The 24,336-nt window shown below is 39.0% G+C and overlaps 1 protein-coding gene across 1 annotated transcript; it reads left to right on the top strand.

The window, feature by feature from the left end:
- Positions 1–810: 810 nt before the first annotated feature.
- Positions 811–22,148, top strand: STAT2 (signal transducer and activator of transcription 2). The gene is made up of 24 exons (XM_053455671.1): positions 811–946; positions 4,105–4,266; positions 4,461–4,605; positions 6,136–6,231; positions 6,409–6,501; positions 7,149–7,227; positions 7,576–7,667; positions 9,944–10,092; positions 10,525–10,683; positions 11,095–11,187; positions 11,324–11,383; positions 12,056–12,076; positions 13,178–13,265; positions 13,606–13,662; positions 13,995–14,078; positions 14,313–14,411; positions 14,932–15,067; positions 16,205–16,254; positions 16,580–16,674; positions 18,259–18,398; positions 18,644–18,832; positions 19,224–19,278; positions 20,716–20,792; positions 21,522–22,148. Exons 2-24 carry the CDS (start codon positions 4,136–4,138, stop codon positions 21,656–21,658), a joined length of 2,325 nt encoding a protein of 774 aa, XP_053311646.1. The 5' UTR covers positions 811–946; positions 4,105–4,135; the 3' UTR covers positions 21,659–22,148.
- The last annotated feature ends 2,188 nt before the right edge of the window (positions 22,149–24,336 follow it).

Here is a 24,336-nt window from a genome sequence, read left to right as displayed (position 1 = left end):
CGATGACCAATCACAGCGAGCACAGGGCTTGCATCACAGAAAGTGAATGTTTTGAATGTTAGCCCAGCCCCTCACTTACATACAGTTCTTTTGTTGAGGTGAGCGAGCCAGAGAAACATTGTTGCATGTGTATATTCTACAGACTCTACAATACAGTCCTTTTAATTGAATGTTACAGTACTCTGTACATAGTGTAGTGTACTGAAGGGGTTAATTTTCTTTAGCTTTGGTAGCAATTGGCTTGGGTGTAGTTAGGTTTAAGTTTTAGGTGCATAGGAAAAAAAAATATAATGTGTGTGTGCACTAAACGAGAAAGAGGGAAGTTACAGTTAAACACATACAGAGCAAACATGTCAAAAAAAGCTCTGGTCTTTAAGAAACAATTTAAGAAATATAGGTCTGGTCATCAAGGGGTTAATCTAAAATATCCCGGCAAACTGTTCGCTCACAGTTGGAATACAGCCAAGTACTGTAGAACCGAACCGTGCTGTGCTGTGCTGTGCTGTCCCTCGCTTACTTCCACACGAAAGAAATAATTAAACACACCCTTAAGTGGTCGGAATTTGTCCCTCCCTGTTCCTAACGTCATACCGGGGAAATAGGCTTGTCTGAAGAAGGAATCGTCGAAAGGACTACGCCTCCTTTGACACAATTCCAGCCGATGAATCCCTCAACCAATCATTTACCACCGATGTCAGGCGCTTTGTAGCCTAATAGGCTGTGTGGCGATATTGAGGGCGTGGCTATACTCAAGTCCCCTCAGTACCAAGCCCGCTAGTTCAGTTTGTTTCTCTCGCTAGGCGTGGCGGTTTGATTGACGTCGGAGTTGACCAATGCGAGCTCCGTTTTGCTTCCAGGCATGTTTTGTACGGAAGAATCCATAGACTTCTTCGTACTGTCTGAGGAGGACGGGACTGTAGCGGTGCTTGTAGAATACTGTCATTCGGTAATGTACTGAACTCGGTCGCAATGCTAATAAAGCCAGAAACGTGACACAGGTAGTCAGATTGGGTGCTGCTTACTTTTACACAGCAGGGCTTTGTGGTTAAATGCAGGCTGGTATCCATGGTCTGTCAGCAAAGGGTTAAGTAAACAACTGCTTATCTAAGCAGTTTTACAGCTTGTCATAATTAGTTAACTATATTGTATCATGCTTCATTAATGTGGAATAATCAAGTATAATTGATTATATGAACACTGATCGTATCGACTTATTTTATATTAAAAGTTTTCTGCTGCAGAGTTTGATTCCATCCTATTGCCATAGCATCGTAATAAAACAACCAATCTTTTCACTATAATCGCTTGTTACTCATAACCCCTTGTTGTAATAACCAGAATATTCTGGTTTATGGAACACCGTGGGTAATGTGACATTTTGTTTCAATTGCATTATAGATCCACTGGAAAATATAGCGTTAAATATAGCGCTGTAATATAGGTTAGTTGGAAAAATAAAAACTTGCTTTTATTTCATTGTGTTCCTCCATAGACTTTTATCAGTCAGAGTGTCCGGCTGGGTGATTAAGGGCACTCTCCGGCCATCGTATGCACTTAAATGTATATGATTGGTGTGTGGTTCCTTTAAATGTTTGTAGAATCCCTATTGCAAATCTATGGGGTATCAATCAACACGACTTGGGGCGCATGTACATGGGGGAAAATAAGAATAATAATGGTGCAATATTGTATAAACACAATATTTCAAATGAGAATGAATATCACTCACAAATGTATGATGTTCATTCTCATTTGAAATATCGGGTTAATATTGAAATTGAAATCCCAAACATCAAGAGGAGTGTTTTTCTAGGCTGCTACCGTACCTTGGGAACCTTGGATAAAATGATCATTATTTTTATTTGCTTATCCGCGTGGGATTGTTGTTTTTTCACGTTAAAATCTAAGGGATATTCTGCTTAAACCCTACATGTACAATTGCCCCTTTCCTCACCCCTATACAAGCTATTTTTCAGGCAACATGTGTTTTCAACCATTGATTTTTATGGGAGCGACTTCCTGCCACGGATTGGCTGCTTCAAGCAGCCAATCAGTGACAAGAGTCATCACAACATGGAGGAAGAGGGCAGCTTCTACATCAGGCAATCCCTTTTATTGTTCTTTTTTTCTTGTTTGTTTCTGAAGAATGCATATTAAAGTATTTTTTAAAAAAAATATTCTGTGCTGCCCCAGGCCTTACTCAGGCCCCTTCCACATCGCTGTCCTTGCTTCTGGGTGTCATGATATGACAAATCATTCAAGCAATTCATTCTTTCACTCATTCACACAATTCATCCACACATTAATTCATTCTCTCATTCACACAATTTATCCACACATTCATTCATTCTCTCTCATTCTCACTCTTTCTTTCAATATTTTTACTACCCCCCTCCCCTTTCTTACTATCTATCTCCTTCTCACTATCTACCCCATCTCACTATCTTGGTCACAGAAGGAAACTATGGTGGACTCGCCACAACCCTCTGTGGTGTTAATATGGCGGTCAGGTGAGACGGCGATCTCCTTTTAACCAGACCACTAAGCAGTGGAGTTGCATCCTTGTTAGCCCAGGCTGGAATATGCTTCTGGAAAATGGCACAAATGAATACGACATCTATATGAGCCTCCTCAATATAGACAATACAGTGCATCACTACTGCTTTTAAATTTAGAGTTGCTATACCATAACTATATGTTTCTGTTTTCTGTCTTAGTATTTTTTGTACCGTTGTAGTGAAGACTTGCAAGTATTTGGGAAAACTTTTTTGAAAATAAATAAATAAATAAATATATAATATCTCAAAGAGCTCTTTTAAATGCCCAACCTATCTCTCATATTTTCCTTCCAGCATTCAGAATAACAAATATATCTTGGGGCTGACCAGCTGATGTTTACTAAAAATATTGTTGTTTTTGTCCAGATCTTGAAAAATGTGCGTTAATAAGCACATAACTTAATAATTTGACGGAGATTCGGATTAATGGCAAAAATACTCCTGGCACATGCTGCCTAACGTTTTAGTTATCATTCACATCAGAAGGTGATCTTGCTGTCGCGTGTATCATATGGACTCGTTGCTTGTAACAAATAACATAACCCTTTCCTCCAATTCTGCTCTGTAATTTTTTATGTGCTGCCATATTGAACTATTAGTGGTTGTGGTTTTTTGTTTTTTTATCTTGGTAAGCAGCAGTGCTTTCATGTCATGGCGTGTTTTATTTTATATGTATTATATATCTATTGTATACTATGGCTTTTCTGCAGAGCTTCTTCTCTTAGACAATGATATTCAATGCAGAATCACTGACTGTTGTTCAGAATAAAATTAGATCACAGACGCCATATTGGAAAACCTGTGTAAACTTTAACGCAGGCTGGCTGTGATTGTACGGAATGTATGTAGACAAACAATGGGCGAGGTCAAAACTATACAACAGATGAAAAAAACAGATGAAGCTTAATCTTATAGGCAGACTAGTTGTGCAACTGTGGCAGGAGACCACCTTTATGTGGTTCTTTTCCTACGTCATAAAGCAAGTACATAGAGAAGGGAGTACTGGAAATATATAGTGCCTAAGGGAGGAATGCTTCCCCTGTGATAATATATACACTATGTGTATATGTACATGCTTTAATAATGTACAAAAAGCATACACAAACTCAAAGATAACTTCAATTTTGTTTTCCAAGTAAAATAGCTCAGATCGACACACTCACGTACTCTGGCTGCTTCCCCAATTTTTGTGGGTAATCTATGGTTTTCGTGCCAAAATAAAGTTGGAGCTTTAGATTCTTTTGTCTGTTTGACCTCGAAGTGACTGCAGATCTTTCTTTGTTTTGTTTTTAGGAGAATTAATTCCATGGTATGTAAAATGGCTGATGAGAGAAAAAAAATTGAACTAAACTTTATTTCTCTGATCTCTGTAAAAACTTGTCTCTGATCTCTTAAAAAAAAACAAGTTAGTGCTGAATACACTGTGTCCTGCCCTGGAAAGCGACTACTCCGAGGAATATTCCATTTGTTTGTTTTAGTTTCTTTAAATGCACTGTTCAGAATTTTTTCTCAATTTTGGAAATTCACTATTTCTTATCTCTGACAGGGGCATTCTTAGTGAGACCGTAGGACCAAATATGAGCCAGTGGTCATCCCTCCTGAAGCTGACAGGTGTGCACCAGGATCAGGTCCTTGGTCTCTACAGTCATGATCTCCTGCCTATGGAGGTACGGCAGTACCTAGCACCATGGATAGAATCCCAGGACTGGTGAGAGAAATCAGCTCTAACCTATAATGGATTTGCTTCAAATGACGCCTCAAAACATTTAAAGGGACCTCACAGCTATCTTTTGCATGAAAGTGCATATAATGGCTTGTGTGTTCCTTTATTTGTGATAAAATGTTGCACAGGGTTTGATCAGCAAATGTATCATCTTCCCATTATATCTGACTGTTATTCAGGAAGCAGGGAGCTAAAGACTGCTCATTGGCCAATGTCCAGTTTCAGAATCTTCTAGAACACCTGGATACCCAGTACAGCCGCTTTACCCAAGAGCAAGACATGCTTCAGAAACACAATTTGCGTAGATTCAAGCTCACTATACAGGTGACTACACACGGCATGCCTATGAGTATGGTCTACACACCATGAAATAAAGATTCAGCAGTTTACTTGTTCAACTTCAACTTTTGGTACCTGGTTTTGTCAATGTGGGTTTTTGCCTGCTGCTGGCTTGGATGCCAGACTCTATGGTGGTGATACACGGTGGATACTTGATGAAATTACTCTGCTTACTGCACTGTTCAGCTGCGTATTGGTTATTGCTGCTGACTTCTACTGGATAATGCAATCTCTACAGTGTAGTACAGAAACTCTTATCAACTTTGTAAACAGTTCAAACATACAAAATACACTCACTGGCCACTTTATTAGGAACCCCTGTTCAATTGCTTGTTAACACAAAAAGCTAAACAGCCATTCACATGACAGCAACTCAATGCATTTAGACATGTAGATGTGGTCAAGGCAACTTTCTGACGTTCAAGCCGAGCATCAGAATGGGCAAGAAAGGGGAATTAAGTGACTTTGAACGTGGCATGGTTGTTGGTGCCAGACGGGCTGGTCTGAGTATTTCATAAACATGCACAACCATCTCTAGAGTTTACAGAGAATGGTCCGAAAAAGAGAAAATATCCAGTGAGCAGCAATTGTATGGACGAAAATGCCTTGTTGCTGTCAGAGGTCATAGGAGAATGGGCAGATGACAGAAAGGCAACAGTAACTCAAATAACCACTAGTTACAGCCAAGGTATGCAGAATACCATCTCTGAACGCGCAACACGTCGAACCTTGAAGCAGATGGGCTACAGCAGCAGAAGACATTCAGAAGGCAGAGTCAAACTTTGGCGTAAACAACATGAAAGCATGAATCCAACCTGCCTTGTATCAGCGGTTCAGACGGTGGTGTAATGTGTGGTGGCGTTTTCTTGGCACACTTTGGGCCCCTTAGTACCAATTGAGCATTCTTTAAACGTAACAGCCTACCTGATGTCCATCCCTTTATGACCATGGTGTATCTTCTGATGGCTACTTCCAGCAGGATAATGCACCATGTCACAAACTTGCATCATCCCCAACTGGTTTTTTGAACATGACAATGAGTTCACTGTACTCCAATGACCTCCCCAGTCACCAGATCTCTATCCAATAGAGCACCTTTGGGATGTGGTGGAACGGGAGATTCGACAAATCTGCAGCAACTGCGTGATGCCATCGTGTCCGTATGGACCAAAATCCCTGAGGAATGTTTCCAGCACCTTGTAGAAAATATGCCACAAATAATGAAGACAGTTCTGAAGGACAAAGGGGGTCCAACCCGGTAACAGCAAGGTGTACCTAATAACGTGGCCAGTGAGTGTACATTTGTAATATCAAGTTAATAAATAGTAACTTGCCACTCACAAAACAACCACCAAACCAAAAAGGTACCTAAAATTGATCCTACAAGTTTAATAAAAATGTCATTTATTTAATCCTAGTTCTGTGTAATTTGTACTATTATTGTATAAAAGCAGAAATAAAGTTTTGAAATGCATATCCTTTGTATAACGAGGAAGGTGCTCTTTTTTGTTCTAGAACCAATACCAGGCAAAACCACAGAAACTGGCAGAACTTATTAGAGACGTTCTGAGACATGAGAAGCAGATTCTGTTGCAAGCCCAGGAAGCTCAAGTATGTCTTTTAGGATTCAATTGTGTGTCTCTGATATAACATTATGGAAACAGATCTACTACCTTTTCTGTCAAATAGAACCTCGACCTCATGGTCTTTCACCATCTAACATTAAATCATCCTAACTCAAGAACAACTTGGTTGTAGACTAGTCTTATATTCCTTCCATCTTCACAGAATCAGCCTGGGGCACCAGCCCCAGCTTCCATGGAGGTTGGTGAGCACTGGGAGATAGAGCAGCGGGTAAAGGAAGTGAAGGAGAAGATGCAGGTACGTTAACCTTGTTATTGAAGGATGGCACTTCCTAAAGTTTATTGGGTAAATGTTTTTTAGTCTTGAGTTTTTGTCATTCAGACAACCAGTGCTTTTTGAGTATTTAAAACAGTTTGCATATATAGTCATGTGACCATGGAGCAATTCTGGTGCAGCCCAGTAACAGCAGTACCCTGCTGCAAAACTGGGGGCAGATCTCCCTCTTGGGTGAACAGGTATGGTGCAGTAAACAGATCATGGGAGATCACTACATGAACCCACACAAGCCTACTTTAAGACATGGTGCGTGGGAATTTGACATCATATCCCAGGACAGGAAAGCTCTTCCATTTAAACCAATAGACCTCCATCTGCAGTGTTCAGCGGTTGGTGGTATATTACATGCAGGAGGGGCGGCCGAATGCATCTCCTACACATAAAGTAGCTCGGGGCTGGAGAAGGGGGAAATGCATACAGAGCATTCAGCAGAATCTTCCTCTATACTCGCTAAAGCAACTCCACGAAGATTAAAGACCATATGGTAGCTGGAGTGTCCGTTTTAAAGAAATTTGTGCTCTTGTACATGTCTCTGTTTCATCTAATTTGTGGTAATGCTACAGTCTTAGGAAGTATTCCTCACTAAATCTGCACCATGTCCATTCCAGCTCCTGGAGCAAGAAGTGAAGTTTTTGGAGGACCAACAGGAAACCTTTCACTTTAAGTATAACAACTTTCAGGTAATTGGTGAGTATTTTGCTTAGAAGAGAAAATAATGTTCATTGTTGACTTTTCAGAATAATCCATGGAATGTTTCTGCTGATTAGACTGTTCTGGTGGCTTTCATAAGACAACTTTTCTAAATTTTAACACATTAACGTTTTACCTGTCACCCCCGACGTGTTCAGTGACATTATTAGTCGTTACAGATTCCATGGCGCCTTCATGTTCTGTTTTTAACTGTACCAACTCAATTAATACTGGCCCTAAGTTAAGCATAAACCCTCTGCCTTGGAGATATGATTTGAAGTATTTTTTTTCTTTAAAAAAAAACTAAAATAAAAACATTCTTATAATGGATATTTGTTTGCACAGTAACAGCTAGAGTAAATGCCTCAGATGAACTTTTGAAGACAAAGAGGACAGAACTGCAGGAACAACTCAATGAACTGGACAAAAAACGCAAGGTCAGAGGGGGTATCTTGAATATTTTCAACCGATTGCATAAATGGGAAGGTAGAACGTCTGGGGTCATTTCCAACCAAGTCACATATTCTTATGTGTAGTGCATCAAAACAAAACGAAACAAGATTGGGTCCTGATGGGAATCCCGAACATTTACATGTACTACTACTACCATGAAGCTATATCGTATATATCCATTGATCCTATAATGGTATTCTAATGGTATACGTCATTTACTTACCGCGTTTTAAGTTATTTGCAATTAAGGTGCTGTTTAGCTTCGTGAACTTTATACCATTGTGTAATTCTTTTCTTGTGTCATTAAGTCTGTATATGGGATAGGCACAAGGCCACTTATCCAGATAAGGTTTGATGTTTTTGCAACAAGAACAAAAAAATAGCAGATTTGATGGACAGAATAGTTCATATCTGCCGCCAGATAGCAGTTCGAGTTGCCGGTAGGGAAATACTAACAGTTTCATTGCCAATTCCTAAGTAAAAGGAAAAAATGTTGCCCATTTCTGACTGGCAGGAGAGTAGTGTCTTTAATTCCCTCACTTCACTGTACATTGTGAAATTTAAATCAAATGTTTGGGGACACTTTTTGGGGGTTTTCTAACAATCAATTGGCCCTTTAAACTTAAACTTGGATTAGCGAACATAATGTGCCATTGTAAGGTCATGCCACAGCATCTCAATTGTTGGTATGATGTTCTTATTGTGGAATGCTATGTCAGCTTTACGCCAGATGTAACAAGACCCACGTCTTCCAAAAAGTTACACAGAACATTAGACTTGGCGGTCATTCAGATGTTTTAGACAAACGTGTGTTCTTTTTGGTCAGCACCAAATTCACTCATGGATGCCATGCATAGTCTTTTTCTTAAGGGGTTAACTTCACTACTGTAGTTTCTGGTAACTCCAATACCGAAACCAATTTTTGCCATGTGTCGCTCAACCATTATTCCCCTTTTCCTGTGAATGATTTACCCATGTAAACTATATATAGTTTTTTTTCAAGGAGAGACAGAGCTTTCTTTTGATACAGTGCTTACGTGATAAGCCAAATATTTAGTATGAGTAATTTTAAAACTAGAGAAAAATATTTTTTCTTCTCTTAATCCTCACAAAAATAGTTAAATTGACATAAACTACCATTAAAATGTATCAACTCAGGTGTCCTAGTTTGGGAAATACCTCAGTTTTGTAGAATTTCCATACTTTTGCAGCAGTTTTAGGGCACCTACTATAAGTTGTGCATTACGGTTTTAAAAATGTTTAATCTTTACATTTGCTATGCTGGGTTTGCAACTCTAAGAAACCACGAATACCAACAAAAGTATACATTTTTGGAAAGCTGACAATACAGAGTATCGCATTAGGAACTTCTGGATACTTCTTATGCATCCATTTGGCCACCAATCACTGCCAAAGTTACCCACAGAAATAATTTGCTAGGCTTTTTTTCTGTGTTGCTTGAAATTATTTGCATGGATTTTGCCAAAGTTGTTAAGCTGCATCAGGAAATACTCTACATGCATAGGTTTGTGTGTGTGATTATATTATACACACACTATATGAACAAAAGTAGTGGAACACCCGATCATTACACCAACATGGTCTAGGTACTTTTATGACATTGCATTCTAACTACAATGAAGTTGGTCCTTTGCAGCTATAACATCTTCCACTCTTCTGGGAAGGCTTTCCACACGATTCTGGAGTGTTTCTGTTGGAATTTTTGCCTGTTCATCCAGTAGCGCATTTTTGAGGTCAGGCATTGATGTTGAAGGCCTGGTTCGCAATCTCCATTTCGGTTCATCCCAAAAGTGTTCGATGGGTCAGGGCTTTGTGAGGGCCAGTCAAGTTCTTCCACACCAAACTCATCCAACTATGTCTTTATGGATCTTGCTTTGTGCACTGGGGGACAAACTGTTCCCACAAAGTTTGAAGCATAGCGTTGTGCAAAATTTGTGCACAGAGAAGTGTGATTCGTCACTCCACAGAACATTTCCACTGCTCCAGTCTAGATCCGCTGGATCTGACATTTGGCATTGTACCTGGTAATGTGAGGCTTGCATGTAGCTGCTCGGTCATGGAAACCCATTCCATTAAGCTGATATTAATGCCATTCCCATTCCATTAAGCTGAACTCTTCATCTATGGAATCAGCACTCGTTTTTTTATAGGTGATCACACCTGATTAACTAATCAATTAATATATATTAATTTGTTTTCTTTTTGATATAAGGGATTATGTTTTTTGTCTCTGTTTAAGGAGGTCTTAGATCAAGTGAAGATGCTGCTTGGACTTTGTGAGACCCTAGTTGTATTCCTGCAAAAAGAGCTCAATGACTGGCACATACGACAGAAATTGTTCTGCATTGGCGCTCCCACCAATACCTGTCTTACAAAGCTTGAGAGCTGGTTAGTACACCCCTTCCCCTTCACGACTTTCTCTTGAATAGGTTGGTAAAGTCAAGGTTTGGGGTCAGCAAAATATGACTGTTAAAACCCTGATGTGTGTTCTTAGTGTGCACTACACGTGACTTGGGTTTGTGAAATCTGTTCCCTTCGGTTATCTTCCCCAATCCTACATTTACAATTCAGCCAACTAAAAAACCCATGTCATGAGTTTTACAGATTAAAAAGTCAGCTGTATTTGTACGTACTGCATGGGTATACCGTAGAGCACCCATCTGAACCTTCACATTCATAAGAGTACACATTTTAGAATCCTTAGAAGGACTAAGTAAGATTGAACTATGTGGAATATATTTTATGCTATAGTAATATCTGCTTAAATATATTATTTGTGCAGTCCGAAGTGTGTGTTAATTACTTTTTTTTTTAAAACAGGGTTACAAGGTCGGTTGAGGTCCTTTTCCAGCTCAGACGTCTTCTTTTGTTGCTTGCTGAACTTCCTTTGTCTATCTCGTATGAACTTGACCCTCTGAAAACAGACCCTCCAATCCTTGAGAAGAGACTTCTTGAAATGTTGTGCTGTTTGCTAAAGATGTAAGCCACTCATTTTGATCACCCCAGTGTTTTTTAGTGTAGTAGTACAATGTATGATGCTTTCACCCATGAGATTTGCAACAGATCACAGAGACACAGATAGATGAATGAATGCATTAGTCTTTTGAGATCTGCTGATCTATTGAAAGTGACTCCTGTAACATGCAAGGACATCCTGCCAACCAGCTCCTGCTTGAGATCAATGGGAACACTTTCTGTCTATACACACAGGGGTCTTGTTAGACCCTCTGGAGCTCTTGTACGAGGCAAACACAGATGAGGATTCTTCTGAATACATCCATACGTTTGCAGGGGAAAATGGTAGTTTACAGGGGACACTTAGCTGTCAAATTAATTAAAGTACCTTTGCTACTATATTTCAATAAAGTTTTTCTGTCACCTTTGCAACAGTTCTTTTGTTGTGGACAAGCAGCCGATCATGGCATATCCCTGCAGAAGACCTCTTGTGTTGAAAACGAGTACCCAGTTCTCTGTGGGGGCCAGGTGAGTTTGGCCTGCAGCCTTGATATACTGCATACTAAGTACTTGAAACTTTTTGGATTTGGTTAATTTGTTGGTAACATATGTTTGTGAATCATGTACGATTTCTGAGATTCTGTCTTCTCTTTCTATCCATCAGACTTCTAGTTAACCTGCCGAAACTCAAAAACAGCATGAAAGTCTCCTATTCGATAGATAAGTATGTGCTTGAAAAGGAAGTCCTGTGGGAGATTTTTCTTAGTGTTAAATACAGTGTTTTGCACTGTAATTTAGTGCAGTGCTCCAATAAAACTCCTTAATCTGCAAATTAGATTGGTTCATCATATGCTGACTTGACGTTTTTTTGCAATGCCAATGAAGTCACTAGTGAGAGTATAACTTTGTGTGGTTAAGACTGGGACATTCTATTGTTTACCACAAAGCAGTATGATAACTGTCTGATATACTAGGCTAAAACAAGAAGCAAATCATGTACATATTTCAAGTATACGCCTGTCAAAAAGCATGTGTGAAAAGGTTTGGAAATGCTGAGATTGTGCTTGCAGTCAGAGCAAACAGATGTGATGCTTTAATTTAAGCATATCACAAAAGAGTCCCCATCTACAATTATCTGATCTACCTTTATCACAAGTAAAGCACTTGACAAGAAGCTGCAGAATCTGCAGTCGCCCCATAAATAAATGTAATGCACTGAAGTTGTTTTAGGCTGCTTGTATTTGTGGATGGGTGGCTGAGGCAGAAGAGATAAAGGAGGGACATGGGCGCTGAAATTTTTGTTAATCCAAGTAACTCTAAACTCAAATAAAGCACGGTAATTTGTACGGTTTCTATTAGAAACAATTATCTTTTTTATCTCTCATTTTCTTTGCAGGGATCCCCCAAATATGAAAGGGTAAGAAATTATGCTACCTTGTATCTTCTTTATTGTTTATTAGTTAAACACAAATTAATTATATACCTTTTTTTATTATAATGAGGACTCCATGTGCACATGATAAGGAACAAAGAGTGACTGGTCTTGACTTCTGTAACACTCAACTACCTTGTTGGTATCAACAGGATGGTGACACCTAGTAGAATTGTGTTGGAGAAGTTAATGAGGTGATAGTAATTAAAATGTTGAGTTAGAGAAAAGCCATTTCATATGGAGGAGATGGTATTAGAATTATGTGGTCGATTTAAAGTAGATTAGTTGATAGATATATGTGTGTGTATCCGGCTTCTTGAAGTTATCCGATGGAGTTTGCATTTGAAAGCTAGGTGACTTGCTGAAGGTTGGAGCGTTCCACGGGGTAAGTGCAGAGTTGAGGTACAGACTGACCATCTTGTTACCACAGACAAATTCACAGTGGGCCACTGGCCATCAGCGTCGCATACTCGCCCAATCCACCGCTCTAACGGCAGGTTGGGTGCTGCAGTGTGTGCCTTCCAGCTGGATATGGCTTGCCACACGAAACATAAAAAACATGAACATGGTTTGTAGCTTGTGAAATCAAGCCATCTATAACACGTATGTCATTAGATGGGTGCGGGCGTTAAAGTGCCAGGGAAACTTTTTTACCTCCAATTTGCCCCTGCTTGTTGGGGTAATTGGGATATCTGAGGAAATATCATGTGATAGTAGCAGATCAGTATATGATGAATAAAGAAAGGACTGAGCAGAATTGAAGACAAAACCAAAACTGTTGTGTCTATTCTCTTAAGGGAAAGTCGACAGGAGAATTTGCAGGAGCGTTTTTTTCTCCCATGGGCACTTTTTCTGGACATTATTTGTGGACCCAAATCTTATTGTTTAAGTTTGAAGGGCTTGGGAAGGTCACAAAGCTGTTAATTATATAAAATATTGTGGCCTGAAGGCGTCTCTGGCAATATAGAGTAACATAGCTGTTCTATTCTGTGACAATATACCCAAATCATTCTGACCTGCATATTATTTATTTATTAAGGCATATCACCCAGTTTGCAGCATCTGATGATTTTTTTTTCTTCTAAGGTACCGTGGATTTAATGTCTTAGGGCCACAGCCCAAGGCATTGGAGGATTTCCAGGGGCAGGGGCTGATGGTGGAATATAAGCATTTGGTAGGCACATATTACTTTTATCGCAGTGACACAAAGATAACTGTTTGTGTTTTCCAATGTTGCAAAAATATTTGTGCTGGTCTGAGCCTTCTGACCTTGTGCCTTGTTCAGGGTAGCCTAGTCCATATGCCAGGGCCGTCCAACCTGCGGCCCTCCAGCTGCTGCAGGACTACATCTCCCATCCTCCTCAGCCAGCCCCTTAGCTGAAAGAGCATTATGGGAGATGAAGTCCTGCAGCAGCTGGAGGGCCGCAGGGTGGATGCCCCTGCCATATGCCATTCACATCAGTGACACCCTATTTTTATGCTAACACAGTACTCACTGTTTGTGTCCTCCATAGACACTGAAAGATAAGAGAATTGGGCCTGGAGGCAAAGGAGGTAAAGGTGCCAATGATGTAAGTATGTATGGGTGAAGTGGAGCAACTATTGGGTCTCCAGGGGATATTCTCCATCACTATCAGAAACTGAACAGATCTCCTGTTACCCAATGCAAAAAAAAATCTTCATTGTCCTCAACAAGTTCCCTTTCTTGGGAAAAACTACGTGTTGCTGTGATGTATTTAATCTTATCAATTTATACCTGTCTATTGAATGTTCTATTTTGGATGATATAGAAGGGAATGGGAGCTATAGTCGCAGCTGGAGAGTCCAAAGGGATGATTTACAGTGGAGAACCATACCAGCTGCTTGGTCTCTCATGCAGTAAGTAACTTTGCTCTGTTTTTAGGGAGCACTTAGTGTCTTGGAGGAACTTCACATCATTACTTTCACAACTCAATTTGACTACCAAGGACTGAAACTGGACCTAGAGGTACCAGGGGCTGCTTAACATGCTATTTCTTTGCAAGTTATTGACTTTAGTTGTTCTTTAGTGCCACAAGCTGCATAACCAGGCTCTGGTTTGTGTGAGTTTTCCCCCTTATCTTTATGTTAATCAGACTTCTTTTATGACTTAAATGGGCTTAGAGGGTTTTCATGCTTAGTTTAGTTTACCTTGTATACTCACTCTAAACCTCAACTGCATCATTGTGTCTTTTTCTTCCAGGCTGCAACACTGCCTTTTGTGGTGATCTCCAACATCAGTCAGTTTGTAGGTGCTTGGGCTTCTGTCCTCTGGTTCAACTTACTGAGCTCTGACCCCAAGGTAAGGGGATGTTTCAAATAGCCTTCCTGGAAAAACACACCCACAACACTCTTCTTGAAGTTGCTTTTCACTTAATTGGTTTAGTGTTAGGGAATTTTTTAAAATATTATCTCCAGTGCCGTATTTGGAGCACACGTTAAAAGCAGTTTGTTGCGTATAATCTACTCACAGGAGATCTGAACTTCACACAGAGGTCCAGCGCGCTCGACTGTTATAGCTGGTGTATAGTAGATCTTATTCAGACCTGGTTACAAATAACAAAAAGCTGAGAATGGCACAAAATCCAAACCATCATAACTGAGTGGTGTAGAAACCCCAAGAAGACAACACAACAAATGAGGCTGATGCTAACCCCAAGACTACAACAACACTATATACAAATCCCAAAGCCATACACATAAACTTGCTGCCACAGAGCCTCTAACACTCACAAATTGGATCTTGAGAATTAGTATAGTGACACCATTTCCCAGTGAGTTGGAAAACCTTTGAATGTATTTTTTTATTTTTAATTTTCTAGGATTTGACTTTTTTCTCCAAGACTCCTGATGCCCCCTGGCTATTGCTGGCAGATGCACTGAGCTGGCAGTTTTCATTCACCACTAAACGAGGACTGAATTCAGACCAGCTAAATATGCTTGAGAAGAAACTTTGTGGTAAGAGTGTATTGTTGATAAAATATTCCAATGCCCATGATTTTGAAATGATATGTCCACCATGCGTGTGTCCTCGTACTTTTGTATATTTGTCCTCCTACTACTAATGTATATTTCAAGAGAGGGAGAATCTTTGCTTTCTTGGAAACAATCTTTTAACATTGACCTCCCTCCCCTTCCAGTGATGATGGAGCGGGGCTCTCTTACGCTGCTCAATCTTTCAATGTAATAACTGAATGCAGCGTTACAACTCTGGATTTTCAAACCCTTACAAGATATAATTCTTTAATCATGGGAGATTTTGCCTTATTCCTAATTTTTTGCCAGGAACACTACATTTGCACGGCACAAAAGCAGGCACTCCACCTTTTGAGGAAAAAAGAGTGAAATTTAATGTTCGTCATGCCCTAATTTAGAAAATGCATATTTAAAGTACTATGTGAGCACTTTTAATATCCGTTTTCCAAAACAGAAAAAAACAAAGGACTTAACTGAACTAAAGGATTTAACTGAATGAATGAGTGAGTCATTGAGTGAGTGTTATAAGTGTTTAGGGGCAGAGGTGGCACAAGCAGACTACTTAAAGGGCACATGCAAGCTGTCTATTTCAGGGGCAGAGGCAAGCTGTCTGTTTCAGGGGCAGAGGGGGCACGGTTACACTGTACAATATATGTTCAGTAAATGTTATTTATTTAAACTTATTTCATTTATTCCAAAGTTAATATTTTTTCAGATTTCTAGTTTTTTTTTTTCCAATTGACATACAGTTTACAAATTTGTGAAATAAATATTATTCTTGCGAACATTCATTTTTTTTGTGAGTGTCTTTTACATTTTAAAGTGTGTGTGTGGGGGGGTGCCACATACAGGATCCAACCCAGGTACTCTAGGTACACCCCTGGTGACCACACACCTATCGTATGCAGTAAAGTGTATATGATGGCTGGAGCGCCCCATTAATCCTTTGTCTAAGAGCAATAGCACCTTTACTTCTTTCCTCTCTAAATATCTCTTTCACAACCCAATAAAATGCAAAGAGAACATTTCAACTTCAGCTTTTGCTTCGCTTGCCACAAATGAGTAAGACACTATTTTAAATCAACCTACTCTGCTTTATATGTTAATTATGCATTCTAGGGACAACACCAAGACAGGACAGCAGCGTGCCATGGAGCAAATTTGCCAAGGTAATATAGTGTACTGCTTTTCTCTCTTTTTTTTAATAAACTTTTTTTTTATTTGTTTTAACTTAATGTGTAAAATCATACATGTATGTTAAGAACATTCAATCATTCCACTAGGGAAAAGTGGTGAGTTATACTAGGTGACAGTGTTGAGGTGCATGGTGTCTCTTGTGAACCACATGAAACAAAAAGTTGAGGCTATTTGTTGGATTATTTATCATGGCTGACTGACTCTTTACAGCCTACGCTACATTTTAAAGATTGTACAATTGACATAATACTTTGTAATGTGTATTAATACATTCAATATATTGTGCTTGGGTAACAGGAGAACATGCCCCGACTCACATTTACGTTTTGGACATGGTTTGATGCCACTCTGAACCTGGTCAAACAACACCTGGAAGACATTTGGAATGATGGGTGTGTAAGAATGAATCTCTGACCAATTAATTATTGTCCCCTATGTCAATAGATAAATTACTTTTTCAAAGTTGGTTAGAGTTTCTTGCTGTGGTGTTGGCAAAGATGCCAAAATATGGTAACTGTGACTAATAGGTTACATATGAAAAATTATAATAAAACTCACTATTTGAGCTTAATATTGGCATTATTTGGGGACTGTAAGTTTGTTTGAGCAGGACCCTACTCACCTGTAACGCCAAATGTAATTGGACCCCTCCCATCCAAAAAGTTCCACTTTTGACGCAACAGTCCACAGAATATTATTCCAAAAGTTTGGGGGGGTCATCAAGATGTTTTTTGGCAAATGGAATATAGACCTTTGTGAGATTTTTGGTCAGCAGTAGTTTTGGACGTGTAACTGTCTGATTGATGCCATTTTACACAGTCTCTTTCTTATTGTGGTATTGAGAACGCTGACCCGAACTGTGGCAAGTGAGGCCTTGCAATTCTATACGTGTTAGTCTGAGTTATTTTGTGATCTCCTGAATGAGTAGCCAATGGACTCTTGGAGGAATAGTTTTTTTCTCCATTTGTAGATATTGGCTCTCACCATGATTCATTGGAGTCCCAGAGCCTTAGAAATGGCTTTGTAAGCCTTTCCAGATGATAGATGTCAATGACTTTGTTTCTCATTTGTTTGTGAATTTCTTAAGATTGCGGCATTTAGCCTCCTTCACTTTGCAGGTTCTATTTAATTGATTTTATACGGGCAGTAATCATGCCTGCTTGTGTATAGCGAACATCAACCCAGTTATCAATTACATTTGGTTAATTGGTTTTTTTAGTAATTAAGGAGGGGAATTACTTTTTCACATAGGACTAGGTAGGGTTGGATAGCTTTTTTAATTCTAAAAATGGAAACTTCATTTAAAAACCGCTGACAACTGCTGGTTATCTTAGTCTAATATTAAAATTAGTTTGGTGATCTGAAACATTTTGAGTGTGAAAAATATGCGAAAATAGTGGAAATCGCGAAGGGGAACAAATACTTTTCCACAGCGCTTCGAGTAGGGGAACCGATACGAAGAGCTTTGAACGTGAGAGTTAGGATTTTGAATTAAACACTTAAGCATACAGGCAACCATTGAAGTGATTGATAGAGGGTACAGGTGTTAGTAGAGCGATGGGTAAGGAAAATAGGTGTGAATTGTAAGGGATGGGTGTGAGGGAGACGGTCTAAAGCAGCGTTACATTCCTAAAAATGGGAAACAATTGGGTCATGAACAAAAATCTTGTGATGTAAAGGTAATTTAATTATATCTTAGTGTTAATTTATTGTAACATGGCATTTCTTGGGTTTTTTTTGGTTGCGGTTTTTACAATTAGAAATCTCAGCCCTTGACTGAGAACTGCTCAATTGTAGATAGTTAATATCTAGATATGTCAAGTGTCCATCAGTCTCTTATAGACTAAAGTAGGGCAAATACGACCAGCTTCGCATACTCTATAGTATTAAGTTTTGCTTGGAAAAAGCCTTTCAGGAGGTAGACGCGAAACTGTCTCATTTTGGGCTGGGATATAATTTTACATTTCTTCCTTCAGTCATGTGATGGGGTTTTTAAGTCGCTCTAAGGAAGAGTCCCTTCTTGACACCAAGATGGAAGGCACTTTTCTCCTCCGTTTTAGTGAAAGCATTGCTGAAGGAGGAATAACCTTCTCTTGGGTGGAATATCAAGAAAATGGTATGTGGCATGGATGACAATGACTTTTTTGAAGCATGTTTCCTGTGTCAGAACAGACCTTATAGTTGTATCTTGATATTTTGTCTTATAAAATATGGATGGATTGTTCTTACATACTAACTTAAACATAGAAGTAAAGATTCTTGTAGCATTTGCAATGCTATGTTCCTGCATCCATGTTAACTGGGGAGGAATAGGGATAAGTCCCAATTCACACACAGTTTCAGCATACCTTCTGTCCACAGGAAGTCCTAAAATTTGCTCTGTCCATCCATACACCAAGAGAGAGCTTTCATTCATCCCCCTTACCGAGATAATACGAAACTACCAACTATTGGTTCAAGAAAACATCCCAGAGAACCCACTAAAGTACCTTTATCCAAACATCCCTAAGGACCAAGCATTTGGACAGTATTATGAGCATCGAATTGAAAGTAAGTGTTCTTGTCAGCTTTTGTTGACCCCAGGCATGCAGATCTCTGCGTGTATACAAGTGAAATGCCCAACCAAGATGTATGCTCTTTTCAGTGTCTTTCTACGCATGGTGTGCAAGGGATCCACTCTGTTTTGCTGTTTTTCCTAAAGTAGATAGTGTAAAAGTTAGTCATCATTTCTTTCCGAGACCTTCCTGGACCACTGGCTTTTACCAACTGACACCAGACATGATGTGTTATCTGTTTTATCTGTTTCCACAGTTTTTTTCTTTGGCATTATAAGCTGACTTGTTTTGTATTGAAATTTGTCAGAATGTTTGTGATCAGTTTACTCGTCTACCAAGAATTTGTTTTGGTGGTGACTCCATAACCTTTGTTTCATGATTTGCAGTGACATTGGAATATCAGAAGTACCTAAAACGCAAGCTGATTATGGTTTCTGAAAGGTAAGGCAACGTAGAATACAGTAGATTGTTGGTGAAAATGTACACTTATATACTGTATAATATATATATATATATATATATATATATATGGGCCAGCAAAGAATGCTCCAACGGGGATTTAGGCTTTTATTTTATGACTTTGTTTTGAGGTGTTTGTTTTGAGCAATAAAACACAGTTTGCTTGAAAAATGCTGTTTCTGAGCCTCATTGTCCTAAATGTCCATGCATAAGATCCTTATAATGTTACTTTATTGACCCTCAGCTACAGGCTTTTGTCACAATATGTACGCACACACAAGCTTTCACTTAGCAGTGTTTAAGCTTGGGGTGTATAAAAGTTCACTTCCTCCTAACATACACCCTTTCATCAGTATTTCTTAGTGAAATTATGACTAACCCACCTTGAAATCACTATAGTGGCAATATTGTTATATTTCTTGTATTTAAGCTTTTTTCCTAAAACATTCAGCCAATGGTTGACAGTGACAATTTGTATTTTTGACTATTTCTTATGATATACGATTTCGTACCCTTACAGATATTGAATGTTGCTAGAAGACTCATGTTCTCTACCTGTTGGGCAGATTCTCGTTGGTTTTACCCCAGTTAGTCTTAGAGTCTTGTGGTAAATGGGCAGATTATCAGGGTTTTTACCCAAGTCAAAGAGTATTGGGGTTCATGGGGAGATTCTGAGTTGTTTTTTTACCCTGTCTGAGTATCAGTGTAAATTGGAGAGTATCTGTGTTTTCACTCCAGTTTCAGAATCTCTGGTTAATGACCAGATTTTAAGAGTTTTTTACCCCAGAGTTTTGGGGTTAATGGACAGATTTTTACCACAGTCTCAGACCATTTGCATATCTTTTTCTACAGTCCTGTCACATCATGTCAATTGGATTCAAGTCAGGAATCTGACTCGCCCCCTCCAAATCTTTGTTTGTTTCTATTGGACTAAAAATAATACTTAAAAGACAAGCTTTTATGAGTCTTCCGCAGGTCTGAAGCAATACCTTTGCTTCGTTATGTGGCTATATTTAGTATGTTAATAATGTAGACTGGATTAGCAGTATTAGTCCAGTAGACAAGATGCCAAAATACCAGAGTAATGCGGTTTGCAATTATACTGTAGGATGAATGGATGACTCCTTTATCTGGAGACACTTCTAAAAATGCGTATTATACACTTTGGTTTGTTTTTACTTTGTGTCAGTGGTTTTGCTAACTTTATTAATTTATGTTATTGTGGGCAGACCATGCAGAACTACACTGTTGATGTTCAGGTTGGAAAATACTTTTTGAACGTATTATATATTAAAACGATCTATGTATGCTTTTAAATACCTATTATGGTAAAGTTGTGGTGCTGGAGGTAAATTTTGTATTTTAGACTTGACATCTATTTGTTATAACAAGAGAAATATTTTGTACTCTTCCTCACAGGCAAGATGACGCCCAGGATTCAATAGGTCCTGGCACACCCCAGCATAATGAGGTGGATGTGAACTCCCTGATTGAAAGTGAGTTTTTGATATTAGTGTTGATAGCAAAATTTTTCCTGGCTATGGATCAGATACACTCAGGCTTTTATTCATTGATTCATCTTATCACTGTATAAAGTCGAATCATATCATGAAGACTATGTAATTTCATGGTTTACATGTGTATTATTAAGGCCTTCACCCATTACAGACTCTTGTGCCTGTCCTATACCTCTGCTCTCCATCTCTCCAAACCTATTTTGCTTTATTAATTTTCTCCCATAACCCTAAATGTCTTTTCCACTTTTAACATTCTTCTCTGTCCCCCAACACCTCCATCATCTTCCAATTTCTTTGCTTTGTCAGGGATAGGATCATACCTCATGGAGCTAATTATACTGTACCACAACCCCTCTCCCTATCTCAGCTGATTCAGCCATCCCGCCCTTACTGAGGTCTGATGTGCTCCCACCTCACCACCTGCCCATTGATCCTGTTCCCTCACAGTTGCATATACTGCAGGTTTTGGGGGACTCACAATCAGTGGAAGCTATGCACAGGTACCTAAGACTGTGTTGACTGTCTACTGTGCTCCAGAGATTTTTAAAATAATTATACATGGCAATGCAATATAAACTTGGCTTAAAAGACAATGGCTGCCAATTAAGTGAATCTAATGAATAACCTGTGTCGTTATTTATGTGGGTGGCACTTAACTAAATATCCATATAATTCTTTTTTTTTTATTATTATTATTCTTGCGTGCAGACCTGTATATGGACCAGTCTACAGACCAACCTACAAGCCAAGAATTGGACAGATATATGATGAATGCTGATAGTGACCCCATGATGTCATTTACAGATGCGGGAATATATGCAGAATGTTTTGGTGATTTACAGTGATTTACAGGCTTTCAAGAACAGGAATGTTATACTTTTTCTATCGAGCGGAAGGAAACGTTTGCAAACTTTGTACTTTTCGATTTTGTATAGTCTGTACTAGGAGAGTGGTTCCTTAGCTGGTGTTAAAATCGTCACGGTTTCATACTTAGTCATTCACAAGGATGTGACTTAAATCTGGGAATCAAGGGATAAAAAATAATTGCCAAAAAATAATTGGCATAGGGCTTTGTTTTGTGAGAGCAGTAGTCATCATAGTGCTTCTCAGTAAGCCTAGTGTCAGTAGAACATCTGACTTTACCCAGCGTAAACTGGTTTGAGCAGCTCCATGCACCTGTAGCCTCATTATTTGAAGAAATCCTGGGAACACGGTAGATCGTTCACCCAGCCAAAAAATATATATATTTTAAAACTTAGTCTTACGCTCATTGAGAGGAATTATTTTGACAATTACAAAAATTCCCAAATTTAGATGGAATTTTGCAAGAAGACTGCACTATGCCACGCATAACCAAAAAATAACTCTGCCCAATAACTGAGAATACACATCCTTTCCAACTAATTTAAACCCTTTGAAAACCTTTACGTTATCATGAAGAGCTAGACAAATAATCTGAAGGGTTGCCAGAAGAACTTCGGGTTTTATGATGAGGAAGTTGAACTTGTGTTAGGGCGGAAACATTAATCGTTTGTGTGAAAATCAAAAAAGCACTTCCTATAAATATAGACCAAGCACTTTAGCCCAATTCCTGTACGTGATATAGTTTGGACTCTCATCTAGAAATCGTCATCTGAGTAAACTACCCTTCCCTCTGTCACAAGGAATAGGTGGGGTGTGCAGTGGCAATTCCCTCTGAGTTCTAAATAACAAGTAATAACAAACGTAGGTCATGGTTGATAAAGTAAAACCCTGACTGCAGTAGTGTGATATTTGTACTTATCGTATAGGAACTTGGGTTTTCTTTAACATATTCAAAAGTATATAAGCATGCACACCAAGATATATATATATATATATATATATATATATATATAATATTATATAATGCAAAAGGTACATGCTGAACATAAATACAAAAATAAAACACAGCGGTGTAACTAGTAACCACAGGACCCTAATGCGAAAAGTGCCCTGAAGCCCCCAACTTCACCAAGCGACATGTTCCACAGTGCCACCTTTTCCCCAAAACTGTGAGTACCACCTTTACCCCCTTAAACAGCCTGAATTTGTAATTTTTGCCCCCCGGTAGTCAGTGGCCTCAAATAGCTGGTCTATGCCATCATTTCCCTCAAACAGCTGGTCTGTGCCTTGTTTGCCTTTTGCCCTCCCTCTAACATACACTCTGGCACAAAAAATGTACACATGCTAATACACATGCACATACACCCCCTTTCACACCACTTAGGTATAAAGATTAATGCACAAACACAACACACACCCATGCTAACACACTCCATCTCACCCCACTTACATATACATGCTCACGCACACTTACAGACATACAGTATACATCTATACTAACACACACATTCATGCTCATACATACAGATTCATGCTCACATACACTAATACATAATGCATACACAACATACATTACCCCCTATATTCTAATTATATACTTTTGGCATTGTTTAGTGCTTGGAGGGCACTTATTTAACATAGCACCTTACTTAATTCATTTTGCTTCTTTTGTTCATTTGGTGTGCAGTTACGGTTTACTTTTCTTTAACACATTGGTAGAATCCTTATGTGTTAATAGTATTTTCATTGACCCCTTGATTCCATATCCCCCAACATTTCAGGTGCCCAAATTGGGATGCCTGTGTTGGGGATTGTGGCTAGAAGAGGGATGTGTCCAGACCTGAGGAAGCATGGTCAGACTCTAGAGTAGTTTGGACAGGACCACACAAAATACCCAAAAAGCCACTTTGTGGCGCTCAGCTTGATTGTGTTGGGAGCTGGAATGGTTGTGTGTGCTGCAACAGCACAGACCTACATTTCATTTTACAATTTTGTGAGCCGTTTGGGAGATCAGAAGATCTCCCCAACCAGCTCCTGATCCACACCACCTTTAAAAGCAAGATATTGAGGCAGCTACGTGGCATCATGCCCAAGGCTTCTGCCTCTTTTTATTATTCATTTTATTATTTCTCTCACTTAGTGAGAGTGGCATATCTGGGAGGCAGATGTGCATAACTAGGACAGAGTGGCAAATGGAAATAAAAACAAAAAATATTTTTTCCAATCATAGTTTTTACTAAAATAGTTTACATGTGAATTCGTATTTACGAGTAAAACTTTTTTTTTTCCTTTAGGGTAGTCTTATATTCAGGCTTTTTCTTTTTTTTCCTAAATTAATATTCACATTTTGGGGGGGGGGGTCATCTTATAATCAGGGTTGTCTTATAATTGAGCAAAAACAGTATTCAGTTTATTGAGTGGAGAATTTATTGGAGAGTTTATTGAGCAGGAATTCTTCAGTGCCAAAATGTAGCAGGGAATTTGTATTTCGTGGCTTTACGTTATATGCCTTGATGTGCATGTCGCTTCCAATTAGCAATGCTTTTGTTGAGAGAATATTTTCTATGGTAACAAACATTAAAACGAAACAACGAAATCGAAGCTGCTGGAAGCCATTGTATTTATCAGAAGCTGCTTAGTGTTTAAAGATAAATGTTAT

This window comes from Spea bombifrons, chromosome 2 (assembly GCF_027358695.1).
Source record: "Spea bombifrons isolate aSpeBom1 chromosome 2, aSpeBom1.2.pri, whole genome shotgun sequence".
Classification (NCBI taxonomy): Eukaryota; Metazoa; Chordata; class Amphibia; order Anura; family Pelobatidae; genus Spea; species Spea bombifrons.
This window is presented reverse-complemented; position numbering and strand designations above follow the sequence as displayed.